At 42.5% G+C, this 19,807-nt stretch overlaps 1 protein-coding gene across 3 annotated transcripts in view; it reads left to right on the top strand.

Moving 5' to 3' along the window:
* tab2 (TGF-beta activated kinase 1 (MAP3K7) binding protein 2) overlaps positions 1-19,807 on the top strand; it is a 44,178-nt gene that overhangs the window by 22,635 nt on the left and 1,736 nt on the right. The window contains exons 2-6 of one of the 3 annotated variants that reach the window (XM_030721432.1): positions 9,671-9,854; positions 11,406-13,035; positions 15,731-15,891; positions 17,087-17,180; positions 19,134-19,214. In XM_030721432.1, the coding sequence (XP_030577292.1) occupies positions 9,753-9,854; positions 11,406-13,035; positions 15,731-15,891; positions 17,087-17,180; positions 19,134-19,214 (2,068 nt within the window). In that variant the 5' untranslated portion in view covers positions 9,671-9,752. Of the gene's footprint in view, positions 1-9,667; positions 9,855-11,405; positions 13,036-15,730; positions 15,892-17,086; positions 17,181-19,133; positions 19,230-19,807 lie in introns of all 3 variants that reach the window. The other 2 variants (XM_030721430.1, XM_030721431.1) reach the window with 2 other exon arrangements.

The following is a 19,807-nucleotide window of genomic DNA, read 5'->3' as shown; positions in this document are numbered from 1 at the left end:
TCACTTCGTGATCCATCTTAAGCCATCTGAGCACATGAACTTAATTCAGTTTGGAGAAAAAGTATGGAAAATATTTCTTCCTTATTCTCCAATAAGGAGAATAAGGAAGAAATATTTTTTTTCTTCTGGATTTTCTGTTGATATTCTGTCTCACTTTATTATCGAAACTACCATAAAAATTAGACACTGTTCAATTTTTGGAAGTGAGCAGACTTACAAATTCAGCAGGGGATAATCTGCTTTAGACAAGGACTTGCTTGGATAGAGCGAGAACGAGGCAGCACACATGAATCTCACTTAGTAGTAAATGCAACAAATACAAGCAGCACTATTCACACATTGACACAATCTGGCAACACGTGGACTGTACTAGGGAGCTTGCAGATTAAACTACACTGGATATTTGCGTTCTTACTTACAGTTTTGTTAGCAAAGTCCTGAAAGTCTGAAAATGACTGCAAGCTGGCATCTGTTTGCTGAGTCACTCAGCTTAGTGGCTCCAGTCTGAGTAAAAGGACCTCCTGTGATCAACTGTGGAGCAATACTCGTTGTCATTCTTGCATGTCAGTGTAGTTCACATTGTGACCCCTAACCTTTCCAATTCAGAAGGAATGCAGAGAACTCTACTAACCAAATAATGCTATCAGTGTTTTAGTTGCTGTTGTTGAAGTTTGCCATATAGAAAGAATGTAATTTGATAAGAAATGAAATGTCAGTTGCTGGAAATGGAAGAGATCAAGGAATACCATCCAAATATAAGCATACGGCAGGGTTTTACACCTTCATGGTGTTTCACACATGGTGTCTTTTAGCTGTAATGCTAAGATAAATCAGAATTGGGGAAAAGCTGATTGTTAAATTTTGTTTTTATAAACCAGTGCAGGAAATGTCATTTTATTTTTTCCATTTTAATAACACACAGTGACTCATTATAGGTTGATTTGTGACTGGTATAATGTTGAGCAGAGTGTTCCAGCTTGTCATATTCATATCCATGGACAGATAGCCCTGTGTTCATGGTGAAATCATTCACTTACATTTAGCCGTTAGCCTGACAGAGATGGTGATGCTTGGGATTCAGTTTATTGGTGTACCGTGCACAAAGGTAGACCAGACTTGCATTTGCATTTTTATATAGCAGTGTTTATTTAAACCATGCATAATTTAATATTTTATTCAATTCAGTTATTTATAATGCACGTTTAGGGTTGTTGAAGAAAACTATTCTCAGATACTAGTTGATACTAAAAATTACTATTGGATTAGATATTCAGTTGCAACACTGTCAATACCAACACTGCCATCTTTACCTCCTCCAGTTGACACACAACTTCAGCCCTTCCACTCAGTAGTTGATATTCGCAACATAGAACAACACAGTGCGAAGCGTTGATAATTGGGCAGGTTGCATCAAGAAGTGCATCCATCATAAAATCTTTGCAAAATCAAATAACCCCTGTGGAAATAAGGGAGCAGCTGAGGGCACTTTTATTGGATAGCCACATTAGCCATCTTTATGGTCTCAGGTGCTCTATTTGCTCTTTCTAGAGGTTATCTGTTATGGATAATAATAAAATGATAGTGTTAATGTTGGAGCGAGGCAGCTAACGTTATCAGTCCTGCCTGGCTGTAACATTATAATGGATGGTGTTAATTTAACAGGATAACGCAATTATTTGTCTAACAACTGATGTCTCATAAAGTCCCAGGTTGAAGTGCAGAAAAGGCTGCCAGCTACTAGACAGAAACAGCGGCAGCCTGACTCACCAACTCTAATTGATCAGCAGTGAAAATGTGGAGCTAAGTCAGTAGAAGCACAGCCTGCATCAGGCAACCAAAAAATTTTTCTTTTTTTTTCTTTTTTTTTATACTCATGTTAATGTATTTTGTGCACTACATCGGTCAACTTAAAAATAGTGTTGTCACTGATATTGTTTGTATTCCGATCTTTTACTTAAAAAGCCCCTGTGGTATCAAAAATGGTATTTAGTATTTTCCAGGGTATTGATCTTGAAATTCTGGTAACGTGACAACTTATGAACCACACACTTGCAAGAATAACCTGGATTTCTGAAATGAATACTAAAAAAATTATCTGATCTTCATCAAAGTCCTTATTATAGCCAAACCTAAGTTAATAACATGTAAGCTATGCCTTTCATGTCTCTGTTGAACCAGTCAATCATCATTGTGCTCGTGCTGGTTTCAGTGAACCAGCGAAATGCTTAATAACTGGCCCGTGTTTCTGTGAACTGCTCCTTTACGTATGAGTGTGGGTGGGTCCTCGTCTGGACACGGACTCCGAAGTGCACAAACGTGGGAGAACACGCTCCCCTTTCTTGTGCTGCAAATACGTTTGCAGCACACCCTGATCCAACACACCTGAATCAAATGGCTGAATTACCTCCTCAGTATGCAGTCAAGTTCTCCAGAGTCCTGCTAATGACTTCTTTGACTCAGGTGTGTTGAAGCAGAGACACATCTAAAACCTGCAGGACACCGGCTCTCGAGGCCTGGAGTTGAAGAGCCCTGAGCTAGATTGTCTTTTTTTTTTTTTTTTAACAATTTGTGTTTTTTGATTTTAGTTTAATGTGTTTTAAATGTGTTTGCAAAAGAAAAGGAATTCTAGGTTTGCACTACAAAAAGAAAATTAGATAAATCAATTCAGCAACCTGGGCGGCACGGTGGCATGGTGGTTAGTACTGCAGGTTGCTGACCCCTGGGTTAGGATAACTGGTCACTCTAAATTGCCCATAGGTGTGAGTGTGAATGGTTGTCTGTCTCTCTGTGTTAGCCCTGTGACAGGCTGGTGACCTGTACAGGGTGTACCCTGCCTCTCGCCCTATGTCAGCTGGGATAGGCTCCAGCCCCCCCGTGACCCTGAACAGGATGAGCAGAAGAGAATCGATACAGATAATGTTTTAGCCATAGACTGTTTTTAAGAAATGAAAAGTTAAGCGGATGTGGAAATAGCCTGAACCTGCATCTTTTTAATTGCCAGCTGGGGGAGACTGATTGCAGAAAGTAGCAAGTTGCATAGAAGATTATGCCCCTTTTCCACTAGTACCTGCTCTGTTCAACTCAACTCTACTCGGTTTTGGATGTTTTCCATTACAACTGAGTACCACCTCAGCAAAGTGGCCCAAAAGTCCTGTGACGTCATTTGTTAGTGACACAAACGCAATCGATCGCACTGTCTACCTTCCTCTGGATTGTGTGCTCAGCCACCAAGCACAAAAACGTCTGTGCTGGTTAGTGTGTAGCCATTTCCCTCTTTACCAGGTTTAAAAACCAGCAGGTTTGATTCTAGTGAAGGGGTCACTCTCATGAGTCATCTACTGACATCACTATCTCGCCAATCAGTGACATGCAGTCTGACGTCACATTTTCGGCTCAACTCAGCTCATTTGGATAACCGGCTGAGTAGGTACTAAAAAGTACCTAGTACCAGGTAATGCCACCTAATGGAAAATCCACAAAACCGAGCTGAGTTGAGTCGAGCTGAGTAGGTACTAGTGGAAAAGTGGCTTTAGCTCCTTTTGATGTGACCTCAATAAACACTGTCCTGATTACTTTATGGTCTCAGTTGGTGTTTTAACACCTTAGTTGACACAACACGATGCTCATTTTGTACGTTATAGTCCCCCAGTAGCATCCAGTACCATTTAACTACTGCCTACAATTCATGAATTCTTTGAGAAGCTTTGCTTTTTTCCAGGCTGCCATTGGTAATAATGTGTTTTTAAAGACTCGCCTGGTTAACTAAAGGTAAAAATAAAGTTTATTGTCTTACTTTTGTTTTCTCTTTATATCCTTTTAATAATCATGTTTTATTTATTTATTCATTAATTCCCTCATTCAGCCTTTGGGGGCTGCAGGTTGGAAACTACTGTTGTCAGTTTGCAGCATTGCTGCAGTTGTATCTTTAATTAGATCTGTTAATGGATGAGCCGCCTGCCAACATTCTGCTCGTGGTTGAGGTGGCTGCAGGTGAAAACAGCTGTTGGGCTGGCTTCATGATGGAACACACACATTCGTACTCTTAAAAAGCTGGATATGAGCTCAGCATTGTGCTGCCCACAGACATTTTGTACTGAAGAGATAAGTAGAGGAGTGGAGGAGGATAAAAAAGGATGTTAGAGTCAACTAATGTCTGAGTTGAGCACACATTTTCACACAGAGGAGCTAGTTGGGCAAGTGCCTGACAGCTTCACCTACTTACCTCCTCTAAGTACCCGCTTCATTTGCTTTCCTTCCCTTATTTGGCCAAGATGGAAACAACCAGCCAGGCAGCCTTTTTACCTGTTATTTAAAGTGTTTACAGAAGAAAACAAAAAGCTGGAAAATGCTGGCAGTCCAAAGATTGCACAGAGAGGCCTGGAGAGAGGCGCGTCTTCTCAGTCCTGAGACCTCCCAGTTTCCCACAGTGCATTGGGAGGGGTTGGTTAACCTGGGGAGCTGGTGCCCTCGCCTGCTTCCAATCTACCACCATCTGCAGGCTGCGGTCCTGAAGAATTTTTGATTTCCTACACCACACACACACACACACACACACACACACACACACACACACTTCCCTACCAGGCCTACACATGCACATGAACCCTGTTTTCAAAAGTGGGTAACTAAAAGCTGAGCAGAGTTTTTATCCCAGCTCTGTGTGCACTTTGAGGCCCAGGCTTCATGGCACAGTGAATGGCAGTTGTGTGCGGTTTGTTTCTGTTCTGCAGGCATTGTCTGGAACAAAAGAATAGCCATGTGTGTACGTGTGTGTGTATAGTACAACTTACCATTAATTTGTTGTAAAGTAATGTTCACATTAGTGCGATGTGTAATCCATGAAGAAAAAATATTGTCTGGTGGGTCTGTCACTCACACAGTGTATAAACGGGTAATAAGACTCAAAATTTGCACTTATTTTGGTTTGACCTTTCAAGATGAAGGATCAGGATGTTTTAAGACAGTCTTGTTGGAACAGTTTTTATTGATGATACAACTTCAGTTTATCTTAAAGTTTATTTTAGTAGGATTTGTGACATTAATATGGTGGGAAATCACTTTGATTCAGTGGGTCGCAGCTTATGTGATGACTTCAGAAGCTCTTTTGTTAAGACTAGTCTCCTCAATAAAATTTCAATGCGTTCCAATGGTCTGTGGGAGACAAGGTAAGGCCTGTGATTGGTCAGAGTCATTGAATCAAAATGAAATGCAGCAAAAAGTATGAGTCAGGTTGCATTCTTTAAGAACGACGAGTATATGTGAGTAATATGAAAAAATGGACGCAGATTTCTGAGACTGTTGTAAATTGCATTATAGCTCAGCATAATCATTAATCTTGCATTATGTAGTGCAGGACATTTGATCTGTCAATGTGTAACCAGCTTTGTGTTTTCTTTACTACATTCTTTGCATTCTTAGGTGTAATTAGTCGGATTTTAATTGCCTCATTGGGAGCTCTGTGTTGTAAATGTGTTGCTCATATGCAACATTATTTCAAATCAATAAGTAAGCAGCTTGATTTGCTGTTGTGAAAATAATTTGTCACAGACATGACTCACAAGTGGATACTGGTCCTGTACATGCCTGTGTTAGTGTGTTTGCTTGCACACACATTAACATACATGAGTTGCATTTATTTATTTAGGGTGTTTTGGGGGGAGGAGGAATGGGGGAGATGCTGGGGCGCGGGCTGCTAATTAGCCCCTTTATTTGTTTAAGTTTTGCTGGACCAGAAACATTCCATGTAGCGCTGCTGCTGCACTGCTCCTTAAAGCTGCAGAGGATGTTTCTGATTCAAGTTGTATGTTTGAACTCCCATTTCTGCAGAAGAGCGATCACTTGAAGATTTGGCATGACGAGATCAGCGCTGTCCCAAACAATCACTATCAGACATTCCACTCTCTGCAAGCAGAAGACAGTATGGCATGACATTTTCTTTTTGGGGTGTGGGGTGGGGTGGGGGGTGTTCCTTCTAATGTGTAGCTTCTTTGTTTTTCTTCAGCTATTTTTTCTTTTTTCTTTTTTTATTTTGTCGTCGTCATCAGATATTGCACTAGAGTCAGGTGCTGGGCTGATGTTACTGCCAAGCACTCCTGTTGATCATTTATTCCCGTTTTATTTAAGCTTTAATTGATTTGGACGTTTTTAGGAGCATTCACTCTGGCAGAGTGAATGAGTCCATTGATGGACCATGGCAAGGCCTGCTACCTCCAGAAATGAGTGTGGGGCTGTGGGTCAATGCTTTGGCACAGTGAATAACAGCCTCAGCAATGGGAGCTTTGTCTCTATCTGTGCTGCTTCAGGCCCTGTTCCACTGCTGCCTTCAGGGACAGCAAGCACAGATCTGCTCCTGTCAGAACCACCTTCAAACATGAGCCAGTCGCAGACCTATAATTACCTACAGTGAAGAGGTGTGGACCTTATTGTTTTTGAAGCCAGGAAGCAATCTAACTACACTATTGACCTGTAACTGGGTCAGCCGCCAAACAGCAAATTTCCTTTCCCGTTGTTCCCACAACGGCTGAACTTCCCAGCTTTCTGAATGGTGGCCCTCTGCCTCCCTGCACTCATGTGTCCTCTTGGCCTGTAAATCAGACAGGTAGATGTAAACTGATCATGTATTAGGTTCCCAAAGTTAGATACTTAAAAGGCTACATTTCTTGAGGCTTCATTAGCTTCATGTGCTGGAGCAGACAGAACATGCTTTACAGGAGGAAGTAGGCTTTACTTTAAACATGTAATCTGAGATTCTGCACAGTTTTCCTCTGGTTTGCAGTTAGACACTCTTCGTGCTGTGTTTTTGTGCTTCTTTTTGACACCCTCTAAATGAATTCCACAGTCTGGTGGCGTGCTAGCAAAGCTTTCCATTTGCTTGTATTTCAGAAGACAAAAAGTACTAACTGACAATTACCGAGTTTTATCAAGACTTTAATGCTTCTACTCTTTCAAGCAGACCTGGAAAAGTCTTTCAGAAATGGAGACTCATAAGTTGTATCTTTTCTGAATGAAATGGTTTGTTTTACAATTAAAATTTGACTGTTGATAGCACTTTCCTGAGGACCTCTTTAGATTTAGCTTCAGGTTCCTGCTTAAGTTCTTTTGTAAAGTCTCTCTGGGCTTCAGTGGCTTCTTGCAGTTGATATTCTACTAGTGACCGTAGCTAATGGCTCGTCCTACTGTTATCAGCTATAGACGGATGTTTTGCAGAGTTGATTTACAACGTTGCAGTTATGACATTACACATCCTCATTGCACAGATAAGGCAAACAGAGCTGCTTTTTGGCTGAAATAAGAGCCCAGTGAGATTTGAAGCACACTCGATTCCCTCATTATTAATTGTGTTTAAGCATCTGATTCCCCTCTTAAAACTCACTTTTAAGTATTAGGATTGCTGTCGGTGCGTCACTGCTTCTCTTCAGCATTGATTGGCGTCAAGCACAACGGGGTGTGCTTGATGTGTCATAATGTTGTGATTGGCATATTTGAACCTCCCACTGAAAACTGTTTTGAAAGAGTGCGGTTAGAATAAAAGTGTGGGAGAAGACAAAACATGGCTGTCATGAGCTAACACTTTGAAGTTCTCATGACTGTTGGGTTCACTTTTGTCTGCTTCTGCTTCCTCCACACAGCTGGATAATGGGTGGAGAAGTGGGATTATAGAAAAGGGTTTTCCAGATCAGTTCCTGCAGTGAAGTGAAGGAAAGATGACTGCAGTGGCTGGTGGTGAAGTGTGGTTGCCTTTTGCCAGTTCCCAAGTATGAGTAAAAGCTTATATGTTGAATGAAGTACAACCTACCAGCTACCTCACATTTTTAAAACACACTCAGCTTCCAGTTTACTTTTTTTTTTTTTTTAAAAAGCTAAAACTAATACAGTCCAATGCACCAGTTTTACAATAAATCTTACTTTTAATTGAAGTTCAACATTCGGCTTGTTATAGGAGTGTTCCCCTCCCCCCATCTTTAGTCTTGGTTTGGAGCCTGTACATTTGATTTTGTTTATTGTATTTTAAACTATACAGAAAAGTGTCTTCTAATACACATCAATACACACGTCGAATACGTCAACTCGATGATACACTAAATATGAGAAATAGCTGCCAGCATAATTCAGAAATAACTGAACTAGAAAGTAGAATTTAACTGCCTCCGTGGACCTCCAGACTTAACCTTACTGTGTGAGGAAGACTCACAATTTACATGAATAAACTGGAGTCAATTAGATATGATTCAAAGTGCTGTAAAGTAGTACCTTTAATACCTATGGTATGCTCTAATCTCTGTACTAAAATATCATGGCATCAGTATTGAAGGCTGCGCTGAGGTCTAGCAGGATGATCACAGAGATGAGTCCACCGTCAGAGGCCGTAAGAGGATCATTTGTAACCTTCACTGCTGCTGCTTCTGTGCTGTGATCCATTCTAAATCCTGACTGAAGCTCTTCAAATAAACCGTTCCTCTGCAGATGATCAGTTGACTCTTTGACAGCTACTCTTTCAAGAATTTTTGAAATAAAAGTAAGGTTGGCGATTGGCCTATAATTGGCTAAGACAGCTGGGTCAAGTAACTGCTTTTTAAGTAAATCTCTTAAATTGACCGATCTGTATTTTGACCAGCTTTGCACTTTACAAACTAACAAGCTGTCTTAGCTGCTCCCTCTGTTAGACTGCCCTCCCTTTAATGCAGTGTTGTAATTGGCTGGCCTCACAGAGAGTCTTGAACAGCAGGAGGGGCTTCTCTGCATTTAGGGTATTCATAGTGATTACTTGTACATATACTGAGGTCATAATTTGGAAAAAGAAATGTTATGTTTGCACTTTGAGGCAAAGATTTAAGTGCTTGGTTATTCTGTAGCAGTCTCATTCTCTTCATGTTCAGTTAAACCTGTTTATTTTATAATTGTCCAACAGCAGATTAACAGTGCTTTGTTCAAAAGCTGTAAAACATAAGAAATCAGGAGCATCATTACTGACCGTGGCTCGCAAGTCTGCTCCTGTTGTCTTTCAGTGGTTCACTTGGGTTAAGCAACAAGTAGCAACTCTCTCAGATTTATGTGTGCGAAATGGTGCTTAACAAACAGCGCGCAGCCCTTTAGCTCGGTCTTTATGGTGCAGTGGGATCCTAAGGAATCAGCTGTTCTGCAGAGCTGCCTATCTGTATGTGAAGATGTGTGTCCTCAACAGACTGCTTTTCAGCCCCTTTCTTTTCTGTAATATGTGACTGTTGATGTTGAGATCAGTTGGAAAGGCTGTTTTTCTCAGTAGTCAGAGGTGGTTTCCTCCCTCTGCTGCTCTTTTATTAAGGAGCTTTGTGGGGAGGAGGGCTTTTGAAATGAATGCTGTCCGTTCTCATTGAAGATCTCTGAAACGTTGTTTTGAAAGCTCCCAGGCATAATGAAAAAGACGACCTCAAACGTCTGACGGATGTCTTGTAGAGAAAATTGCAATAGACCACATTCGCTCTTTTTCTGCCTCTCGGATGGTCTTTTTTCTTTTCACTGAATGTTAATAAAAACACACTCATACAACTCATAACAGTGAAGAAGTACTTCAGAGTATTGTCTATAGTGAGAGAGGCTCTTTGTGCATCTTTATTTTTTTACAGAATCACATTGAGAGAGCATTGTTTTCTTATCAGATTCTTTCCTTCCTTTCTTTGTTTCACTTCAGAAGATGTTCATAATGAAGGCGGTTTGCTGCCAAGACTGACTCCCCCCGTGCGCTGAACAGAACAAACAGACCTGGCATCATACGAATGGCCCAGGGAAGCCACCAGATTGACACTCAGGTTTTGCATGACCTGCGCCAAAAGTTCCCTGAAGTCCCAGAGGGTGTTGTCTCCCAGTGTGTTCTGCAGGTAAGGAGCTTTATAAAACCTCTGAAGTCGTAATTATAAGAAAGAAGTGCCGGGAAATATGTGAGCGAAAGTCATGAAAATGAACTCTACACAATTTAAGCTGGTTTTGTTTCCCTTTGTCACCTGGTTTTTGTATTAACTGTCAGTACCTCAGTACTGGTGTCTTGGTAGCAAGTGTAACAAATAAACCCCCACAGACTGAGATACCTGCTGAATAAGATAAAGCAGTTTCCATACTATTGAAAGTTGAACAATAATAATCAATTAAGCTAAGAGGCATAGAGGAGAGTGAGCTTGGTGAAAAGCAGCCAGTTATTTCAGTTTAGATAGTTTATGTGAGATGTGATATGATATGGCGATGTGTAAAACTGTGAGTGAATTGGATGAAGTGTAGTTCTGGTTTGCTGGAGTGATTATTCAAAATTTAATCAAACTTGCACTAAAGGGTCTTCAGCCTAATTCTGCTCAAGGTCATTTGTCATTTAAACGGCACTAACTTGTGAATTGTGATGGCTCATGAGCTGGATGAGCTACTTAATTTCTGTTTCATATATTAGATGTTGCATGAGAGCAATGGTGCCATATAATTACGCAAAAAAACTAGCTCAGCACCCTTTTTTACAGCTGTGATCCAAACATATAATTTTGCAATAGTTGTGTTGTTGTAGGTCTAGGTATTGTTGTCATTTTGAATAGCAAGTTCTGTCCATGTGTGTTTGTCATTGGCTGCAGTTTTGATATGTTAACTTTTAGGTTATGTTTATTGGCAAAAAAGTTTAGCATTATGCCTTAAATGAGAAGCTCATGAGCAAAAAAAAAAAAGAAGCAAACCCTTGACTAATATAAATAAAATGATGAAATAAAAAACTGTTATAAATTTCATTTGTTTCCACTAGACTTAGCAAAGCTTGTTGTGAGCCTTTAGTGCACACACTAGTTTCACCTTTCTTTGCTCGCAGTCTCACCGTGAGTGCACCTTCTCACACACAGAGTGGAGCTTATGAGAGACGGTGAAGTTAAGTAATAATTATGGAGTGCAGAACAGCATGTTAGTGCAATGAGAGAGAGAGCGCGCATCATCATCTGAGCTTCTCAGATGTTTCAGCTCACTTAGTGCGATTACTAAAGTTTTTGACGTGAAATATGACTAACTGTTGACATAGCAGGTGTGAAGTACCTTTAATTTCATACCATGTTACTTCTCCAAACTAGCAAACAGTACACTGCTGCTGACTTACGTTATAAACACAGAACAACATTGTCTCTCTGTCACCGATACGTGATCCAGCTTAACGATCGGACCAATATCTGATTTAGATTTTAGATGGGGGCATCCCTGGGATGCTTTACTTTTATTCCAGTTTCACTTCTTTATCTTTAGGTTGACTTAAGTAAAAACTGTCTCACCTTCCCCAACTCTGCAATAAAATGGTATTCTCAAAAATATAAATAGTGTGAGTATCTTTGTTTTTTCGCCTTTCAGGATTCCTGTGAGGGAGTAAACATAAAACATAAGTAAATGTGTGTCTCTTCTCTCTCTCTTTCCTGCAGAATAACAACAATTTAGACGCCTGCTGTGAATATTTGTCCCAGGTCAGTCCGGGCTACCTGTACAGTGAAGAAGGGAACCTCAGCTTTTCGGACGACCCCAGCTTCACCAGGCTCCGTAATCACATGACCCAGCTGAACCTGGACCTGCAGCCTCAGAATGTGCACGTGGCCCCGGTTCGGGACGGCCTGAGAATGAATGGCAGCCGGACTCTGGCCCACAGCCTGAGTGAAGGGCCCCTCCCTGCAGGCCAGGCCACTAACAGTGACTTCTTTCAGCAGGAGCCCCAGACAGCCCCAGTGCAGGTGCCCTCTACTTTCAATGTATTTGGCGTGATGGAGCCCACGCGTAAACCGCAGCCTCCACAGCACCTTGGACTCTACCCTCTGGGTGTCAAAGGAACATCTATGGGTGCACAGCAGACACCACGCTTCAACCCAATCACCGTGACGCTAGCCCCTAACATCCAGACAGGCCGCAACACCCCTACTTCTTTGCACATACATGGTGGGCCACAGTCGGGCCTAAGTAGTCCACAGGGTAACTCAATCTACATCCGGCCTTACCTTAGCCAGTCCGGTACGACGCGGCAAAACCAGCAGCAGGGAGGCAGGGCTCAGTACAGCCCCACTTCCCAGCCTCAGCAGCAGATCTACCAGATCTCACATCCTTCCTCCCTGTCAAGCTCCTGGTCCGGCCCTCAGCACTCTTCCTCCTCCTCCTCTCATACCTCACAGCCCCAGACCCAGGGCCATCAAACCTCTCACGTCTACATGCCCATCAGCTCCCCTACAAATCCCCAGCCACCCTCCTCTGTCCTTACTGGAAGCCAGGCCTCTTCCTCTGGTGTCTCCTCATGCTCCTCCTCCTCTTCCTCCTCTTCAGTCATGCCCGGCTCCCTCTCTACTATCAGCCAGTACAACATCCAGAACATCTCCACCGGCCCACGGAAGAATCAGATCGAGATCAAACTTGAGTCTCCCCAAAGGAGCAATTCCACAACAGCCGTGCTGCGGACGAGCAGCGGGCCCCGCTCATCCTCCACGTCCTCCTGCCCTTCCTCTTCCTCCTCATCTGCTGGGGCAGCTTCTGTCCCTGCCACCCCTCTGGCAATCGGAGGCCCGGGTCCCACTGTTTACATCTCTACTGCTGCTACCACTCCCTCTGAGGAAGTCATTGTTGCCTCAGCCGGCTCTCGCCCACAGCCCAAGTTGGGTAGGAACCCTCACACACTCTTCATCTCAACAAACCCTCCCTTACAGGGGCCCCCAGGGGCCAGGAACATAGGGGGACAAGTGAGCATGGGCCCTGCCTACATCCACCATCATCCACCTAAGTCCCGCGCCTCTGTGGGAGGAGGGGGCACAGCTTCTTCCCCACGTGTGGTGGTCACTCAGCCTAACACCAAATACACTTTTAAAATCACGGTGTCTCCCAACAAGCCCCCAGCTGTGTCCCCTGGAGTCGTGTCCCCAACTTTTGAGCCTAACAATCTCCTCAGCCTACCCTCAGACCACCACTTCGCAGAGCCAGACCCCCTGCATCTCTCAGACCCACTATCGCCACACCGAGAGAGACCAAGTGAGCCTCGCCGACTTAGCATGGGCTCTGATGATGCAGCATACACACAAGGTGAGTAATGCTGAGTCTCATCACTGTGCTAGAATAATGCACCAGGATGTATTTACACTCAGGAAATTGTTGGTCAGTAGTATATAATGAAAACAATCTTCAAAAAAGACGATTTCCATTTTTAAATTACTTCTTAATTATTTTTACAGTGTTGTCATTATATTACTGCACAAAGTGGATCTTCTGCCTGCAAGTTTTTTTTAAATACATACTTTAGATTTTGGGTTCTTCTGATGTCTGTTAAATCTAAAGTTTTGGGCTGAACAGACAAGAATTGTTTTACACTATGAGTCCTTCATGTAGCCCTTTAAAACTTTGTTAGAAACTGCTTTTATAGTTTATTGGCTACGCAGCCAAGGTCAAGTGAGTGAAGAGTGCATGTCTTCTACAATCCTCCTGTGTATAGTGATGAGGCCAAAAGTTCTTGTTTGAGTCGTGTTTTAATAACAAATAGTATATAGGTTTTTCCTACTCACGGTAGGCCTAAATGCTTTTTCCACTGCTTTCTGCCAAGAAAGTCATTTTACTATAAAGTTTACTGTGTGATTTTTAAAGGTCTTTTTTTCCGTAACATCGGCTGTAATGTTTTTCTTGAGCCAAACTATATATGCTTGCCATAGCCATAACCATGTTGTGTTCATCTCCACAAAGTAGTTGAAGAGCAAAGGTGACTCGCTGAGTGGGGGCCGGTTGTGATTATGACCGTAGTGTGAGTCGTCCACACTAAATGCTGCATTTGCTCCATCGGCCCCTGAGACTAGCAGATTCTGTTGTCTGAGTCAAACGTGTCAGAGCAGACTGTTGTTTCCTTTTTTGGGCTTTTGACTGTATTATGTGTGAGTCACCGGCTATGGCTCCTGCGCTGTGGTGACTATCACCAAGAGGGGCTTCACACCAGGCATGCTGCCTCTGCTATCGACCCTCATCAGTGCAGTGTTCCCTCACTTTATCCATGTTGGTTCGGGGAAAAGTGTGTTATCCCCTACTGTTGTGCTTGGCGGAGTCACTTTGGAAGCTGGTGTTTTGCAGACACACCTGTCACCACATAACTGTTAGCTGAACATTACCGTGTTGGCCGTTACAGGAATGTACGTGCTATTGTTTGGCAGCAGAATAACATTAGTATTATTGCATAACAACTGTTAAACAGTTGGTTCTGATTGGTGAGTGAATACCTGTTTAGCCACTACCTTATAGGTAACTTTTATATATGGAGTTTCTGCCAGGAAAGTTTTTAACTATGTTTGCTTCAAGCCACAGGGGGTGGCAGCGTTATAACATTTGCCTGTGTGTTGATTCCTTTTGATAACCTCTGGGACTGAAAGATGAAGCCAACGTGGAAGTAGCCACTTGAGGCTGCCTCCAGAAGCGAGTCAGGCCCCATAGACTCCCATGTAAGAATGCCCAGCTTTACAGCATTCAAAAACATGTTTATAGCCTTAACCCCATTTTTTTTGTACAGGGTAAATCATACATCTGGATCCTTGAATTACAGTTGTGATCACCTTGATTGGCAGGTGTGCTGACACAGCTGTAGCTGATAGCTGGCTGTTAGGCTGCACTTCTCTTTATTCGAGTCACTGAACTGGACCGCTCTGCAGTGTTTGTACCTTTTTGGAGTATAATTATCTGATAGTACGATCTTCTGTGTGGTACAGAGCTGTTTCAGTTTGGGGGAAATTCTGTTTACTCTGTTACTGAGAAAATATGTACTTCTGTATTGGCTTCACAGACGTTTTTATGTAGCACTGTCCATCAGCTATAAAACCGATAAATGTGTGGTGACACGGACAGAGCAGGAGGGGGGACACAGAGAGGGACACCACAGTTTGGTTATCGCTTCCGTGTGTGCATGAGTGGACATGTGCCACAGTTTACCTCTGCAGTGCATGCTGGATATGTTCCATTGTGTCAAAACGGACTCCCCTTCAAGCTGATTTTCATTTTCGGGAAGTGGATGAAGTCGTAGGCAGAGGATAATGAATCAATGTTTTGACTTAATACCGTTCAACTTGTTTAGCTGACAACCTCTCACTCATATCCACTGAATCAGGTAAGATAATGGAATCACTACTGAAGTACCCGGTAGGCCATCGTGCTATAACTCCCCAGTGTGCAGTGGCATGAGTTTGTGTATTGCAGGAGAGGGAGAATTGTTTGTCATGAAAAGCGTCTGTAGGAGGTGTTCCCACCTGTGAGAGAGTGCAAGAACTGTAATGAATTATGGGAAATGTACTGCAGAGACTTGAGTCCATTATATGCATGCTTAAGGCAGAATTTGCCTGCAGCAGTTTGCTAACCAAAGTGTCTCATCTCCTCATGTTACCGCAATAGGTGATGAAAGGCAGCAGTGAGTGGTCTAATGTTGCTTCCCTGTCTCTCCTTACACAGGGTTGTCTTTATGCAAAGAGAATTATCTAAACTGGTTTGACAGTTATGTGCAGTTTGTGGTGTATTTGAAAATGTGTTACTTTACACCCTGAAAGCACAGCGCTGCCTGAACGGCTTGTTGACAGCGTTGTTTTTTAAGTGGGAGTTTTGCTTGAATTATTCATGAATTTAACCCCCTTCCTTTATTACACATCAGGCTAAATTATGTTGTCATTTCTCATTAAAGATTACTAAATCAGCAAATGTATCTCAGAGAGCTATATTTGATACTGAGCGGCCTTTGCATTTATCTCTTTTCTTTTAGCGTTGTTGGTGCATCAGAAGGCACGAATGGAAAGGCTGTGGCACGAGTTGGAGATGAAGAAGAAGAAGCTGGAGAAACTAAAAGAGGAAGTCAATGAAATGGAGAATGACCTGACCAGGAGACGTCTGGAGAGATCCAACTCAGCCTCCCAGATTCCCTCTGTAAGGAGAATTCCTTTGTTTAAAAGAAACTGTCTATTGTGGGTGGAGGTGTCTTTTTGCAGGGAATTTTGGCTTAACATTTGAAAGAAAAAATATCCTTAAATACAATGCATAGGTTTGGTGATTGTTTGTAATGTTAACTGATAATGTGGAGCCGGTGTTAGCTAGCTACCTCTGAACTAGTGTTGCTCGCTGCTGTTGCTGGAAGCGAGGCGTTTCAGGCTAAAGATTACTCCACAGGCTGTGAGAGGCAACCAAGAAAGCAAGGGAAGGTTAATATTGCTTCAGAAACTGCTACCTAACAGACTGCCATATCAGCTTCACCTCTCACTGCAAAATTTCCTCATTTGTTGTTTTGATAATGGTGGTGGAGAGCAATGTCTAACACACGGTGCAAAACATCTCATAGATGGAGATCTCCTAGTGATCTCTTAGCTAAAACCAGCCAGATTGTTATGTTTGAAAGAAAAAATGTCAAAAGTCTCCCAACCAACACTTTTTACTGGTAGACCCATGAATAACTGTGTTTATTATGATTGCATTAGCAGCTGACTTGAAAATAAATGAGCTAAAGAATCAGCAGAGAAATCCCATAACTGGAAACAAATGTATTTCTGGTTATTGACAGACAAAAGGCTGAATAGACAAAACCATATTATCTGGGTCATATTGCCACTCGCATCAGTGCTCCTACACCCTGAAAGTATGTTGATTACAGGGTCCGCTTATGATTTGGCTGATAGCGCTCCACATTTTCAGACTGACAGAGCACACAGTTTATGTCTGATTCACTTTGCAGTTCAGTTTGGAGCCGTGCGGCTGTTTTCAGAGAAAAGAAAACATCTCTTTTTTTTTAAATTTTCTGCACGGCTTACCATCACTGTTAGATTTTAAGCTATGACCTTGTTGAAACGTTGCGGGTTCAGATAGAGTGGTGCTTTCCGCTTTGTGTCAAGTCAGCTGTTTTTGTCGGCTTGAGTCAACAGAGAGAGGGAGAAAGCAGCTGCGGATGGTTAATTGGCTGGTGTTGCTGAGCTCAGTAGCTCCTTGGTTCGGTGTTGTTTACTGAGGTGAGCCAGCTCTGGAGAGTGGAACAGCTTTCCTCATGACACGGTCACAGATCTGCTACACTGACTCCAAGCTGCCTGCATTTGAAGCTCCACGTCTGAAGCCTTTCTCTCTCTTTCTCTTTCAGATTGATGAAATGAAGCAGTTGCGATCCCAAAACAGGTCACTGCAGATTGACATAGACTGCCTCAGCAAAGAAATTGATCTCCTTCAAACAAAAGGTATGAGTCTGGCTCTCTGTCTCTGATATATTTGTATCTACATGTATTTTCAGTTTATGAAATCAGCAGTAAGTCATTAAATGAGGCAAGTCAGATCAGATTGAGGCCTGGCAGCAGTAGCACGTCGCTCTGGCCTGCTCACATCCTCTCGACACATGCACCCAAGGTGCTGCCATTGTGCTGCTAACTACCAGTTCTTCCTGAATTGCATCCTGTTGCTAGTTGGTAACAAGGGATTTATTGGCCCCCTGGCAGCCCTCCATTACTGACAGATACTGCCACTGGCTATGGGTCTTCACAGGTGAAGAGGAAAGAATAAATAATGCTCTCACACTTGGCATAACCTGAGATTTAAACCTGGGGTCACAGAACCACTTTATTAATGTACTACTTCAGGCCAAGACAGGTCAGTTAATTTAATTTTAACATCAGTTTCATTTTTGGCTTCCAACGCACCACTTCCCTTAACAGCAGAGAGATTTTACTTCTCCCTTAAATTTTGAACTCACTCGCTGTTTAGTGCAAATAGAGCTCAGATGACTGAAAGAGCGCCTTCTGTTAACGATCTGTCTACAGGAAGTAAGAGTCTCAGAGTTACCGTAGATGAACCGGTGGAACCTGTGCAGTCAGCTTCAGCTTTTTGTCGCTCGCCCAATGGCTGCCATGCAGGTCTGCCAAGGCGGGCAAGTCTGCTGCTGCCTGGGGCTCTTTTTCCCCAACTGTAGCCACAGACGTCTCACAGTTGAGGCAGGCTCTGTGGCCAAAACAAAAAAAAAAAATGTAATCAACAAGATTAAAGTATTAGCCACAGTGATGACTATGATTTTTACTATAGTCAAGCAGGATGTGTCAGGGTTGGTACTACAGCACATGAGGAGCCTTGAGTGACAGAGATGTATGAGATAGATTTCATTAATATTAGTCCTCTAGGGCACCTGGGTGGCTTAGTGGTGAAGCCAGCGACCACATACATAAGATGCGTTGTGGTGCAGGCGGTGTGGGTTCGAGTCCCAGCCTGTTGCCAATGTGTGCACGTGTCCCCCCTGTATCTTTCCCTCATTTCCTGTCTCCCTCCACTGCTCATAAAATATAATATAATATAAATAAAAAATTCCTCTAAGGTGCTCATCAGACAGTCCATTTAACTATGCTCATAATGTCTGTTCTAATTACTGTTTGGAAGGTTAGTGTGCCATGTAAGTTCCTAACAAATGGCATTCATTAGTAAAATTCTAGGGTGGAATAAAGTTATATTAGTATTGTTTGATTTTTAATTCAGCCACATAATCATACTGTATTTGCAAAAACTTTTTTTCTTTGTCCTGAAGCAAATATAAATAAGTATTTTAGCCGTTTGGCTGCATTCACACCTGTTTGCCTTGCATCATCTCTGGATGGATTGCAACCATTTTTTTTTTATTATAAACAGCAGGATCAGTGGGATGTGCAGTGGCTCTCCCTACATCACCTTTTTTCTAGACCAGACATTTGCATACATTTTTTTTTTTTTTTTTTTTTTTTTTTTTAAATATCCAGATCTGGAACAAACACATGTAAATATCTGGTTTGTTAGCAACAGTTGGTTCTAAAAATAGAACAAAACAGCTGCTGGGGCTTAACAACTTTTCTGGCTGAAATCTGGCCTCTAGCTCATTGTCATCATGAAACACACAACAGGCACGCAGCTTTGATCAAGGCATCCTCCATCTTTTTGTTGTAGCTATTGCTATGCCAGCCTGCAGCTGGATATTATGTCATATTAGCATTCTTCCTGGTGGGGTGACTGCAAACAGAAATAAGGCAGTGAAGGTAATGTTGTTCTCAGGGGAGCACCCCAGCACAGGAAGTCCCTAGAACTCTGTAGTGTGAAAGTACCTAATGTATACCACAGCTTTGCATTACTGTTCCTTTAAGATGCAAACACATGGTTTCACTCTTTCCTTCTGTGTGCAGGACCACACTTTAATCCCAGCGTAATCCACAACTTTTACGACAACATTGGATTCCTCGGTCCTGTCCCACCCAAACCCAAAGGTACTTTATCTGTTGGTAAGTTTAGAACTGACTGCATGCTCGTGTCTGACATTTCTCATTTCACTGGACACTTTCATTGGATTTACTTTATTTGTATCAGCCCTTATGAGGTCAGGAGTTGGTGCACTTTTGTCTCCTCGTGTTTACTGTTCTTAGCCGCACAACGTTTCACTGATCAGTCTAACACTACCCATCGATCTCTGGGCCACACAGGAGACGATGTACATCCAGTGTGACCTCAGATGTCATAGTGGAGTGCTTCTGGTTCTTCCTGTGTCCATCGACTATGAACCTCTTTTGCATGTTTCACAAATTTCTAAGCCCATGTGATGCATGTTCAGATAGCATACCCTCTTTATTTGATTTGCTTCTCTCAGAATTAGTTGCAGCATTTGTGAGTATTTTAGCTCTTCTTCACACTGCCCGCATGTAATTGCTGTGACACAACAGATAAATAGTGGACACACATTTACCATTACAATGATAACAGTGAACAGGACCAGTGCTGATCCCCAGAGGTGATCAGCTGCAAATTAATCTCATGGAAACTGAATGCCAGGAAGTATCAGTTCTTTTATAAACTACATGTGTTG

This window comes from Archocentrus centrarchus, chromosome 24 (genome assembly GCF_007364275.1).
Source record: "Archocentrus centrarchus isolate MPI-CPG fArcCen1 chromosome 24, fArcCen1, whole genome shotgun sequence".
NCBI lineage: Eukaryota > Metazoa > Chordata > Actinopteri > Cichliformes > Cichlidae > Archocentrus > Archocentrus centrarchus.
Note: the sequence above shows the minus strand (reverse complement) of the source record. Positions and strands in the feature narration are given on the sequence as shown.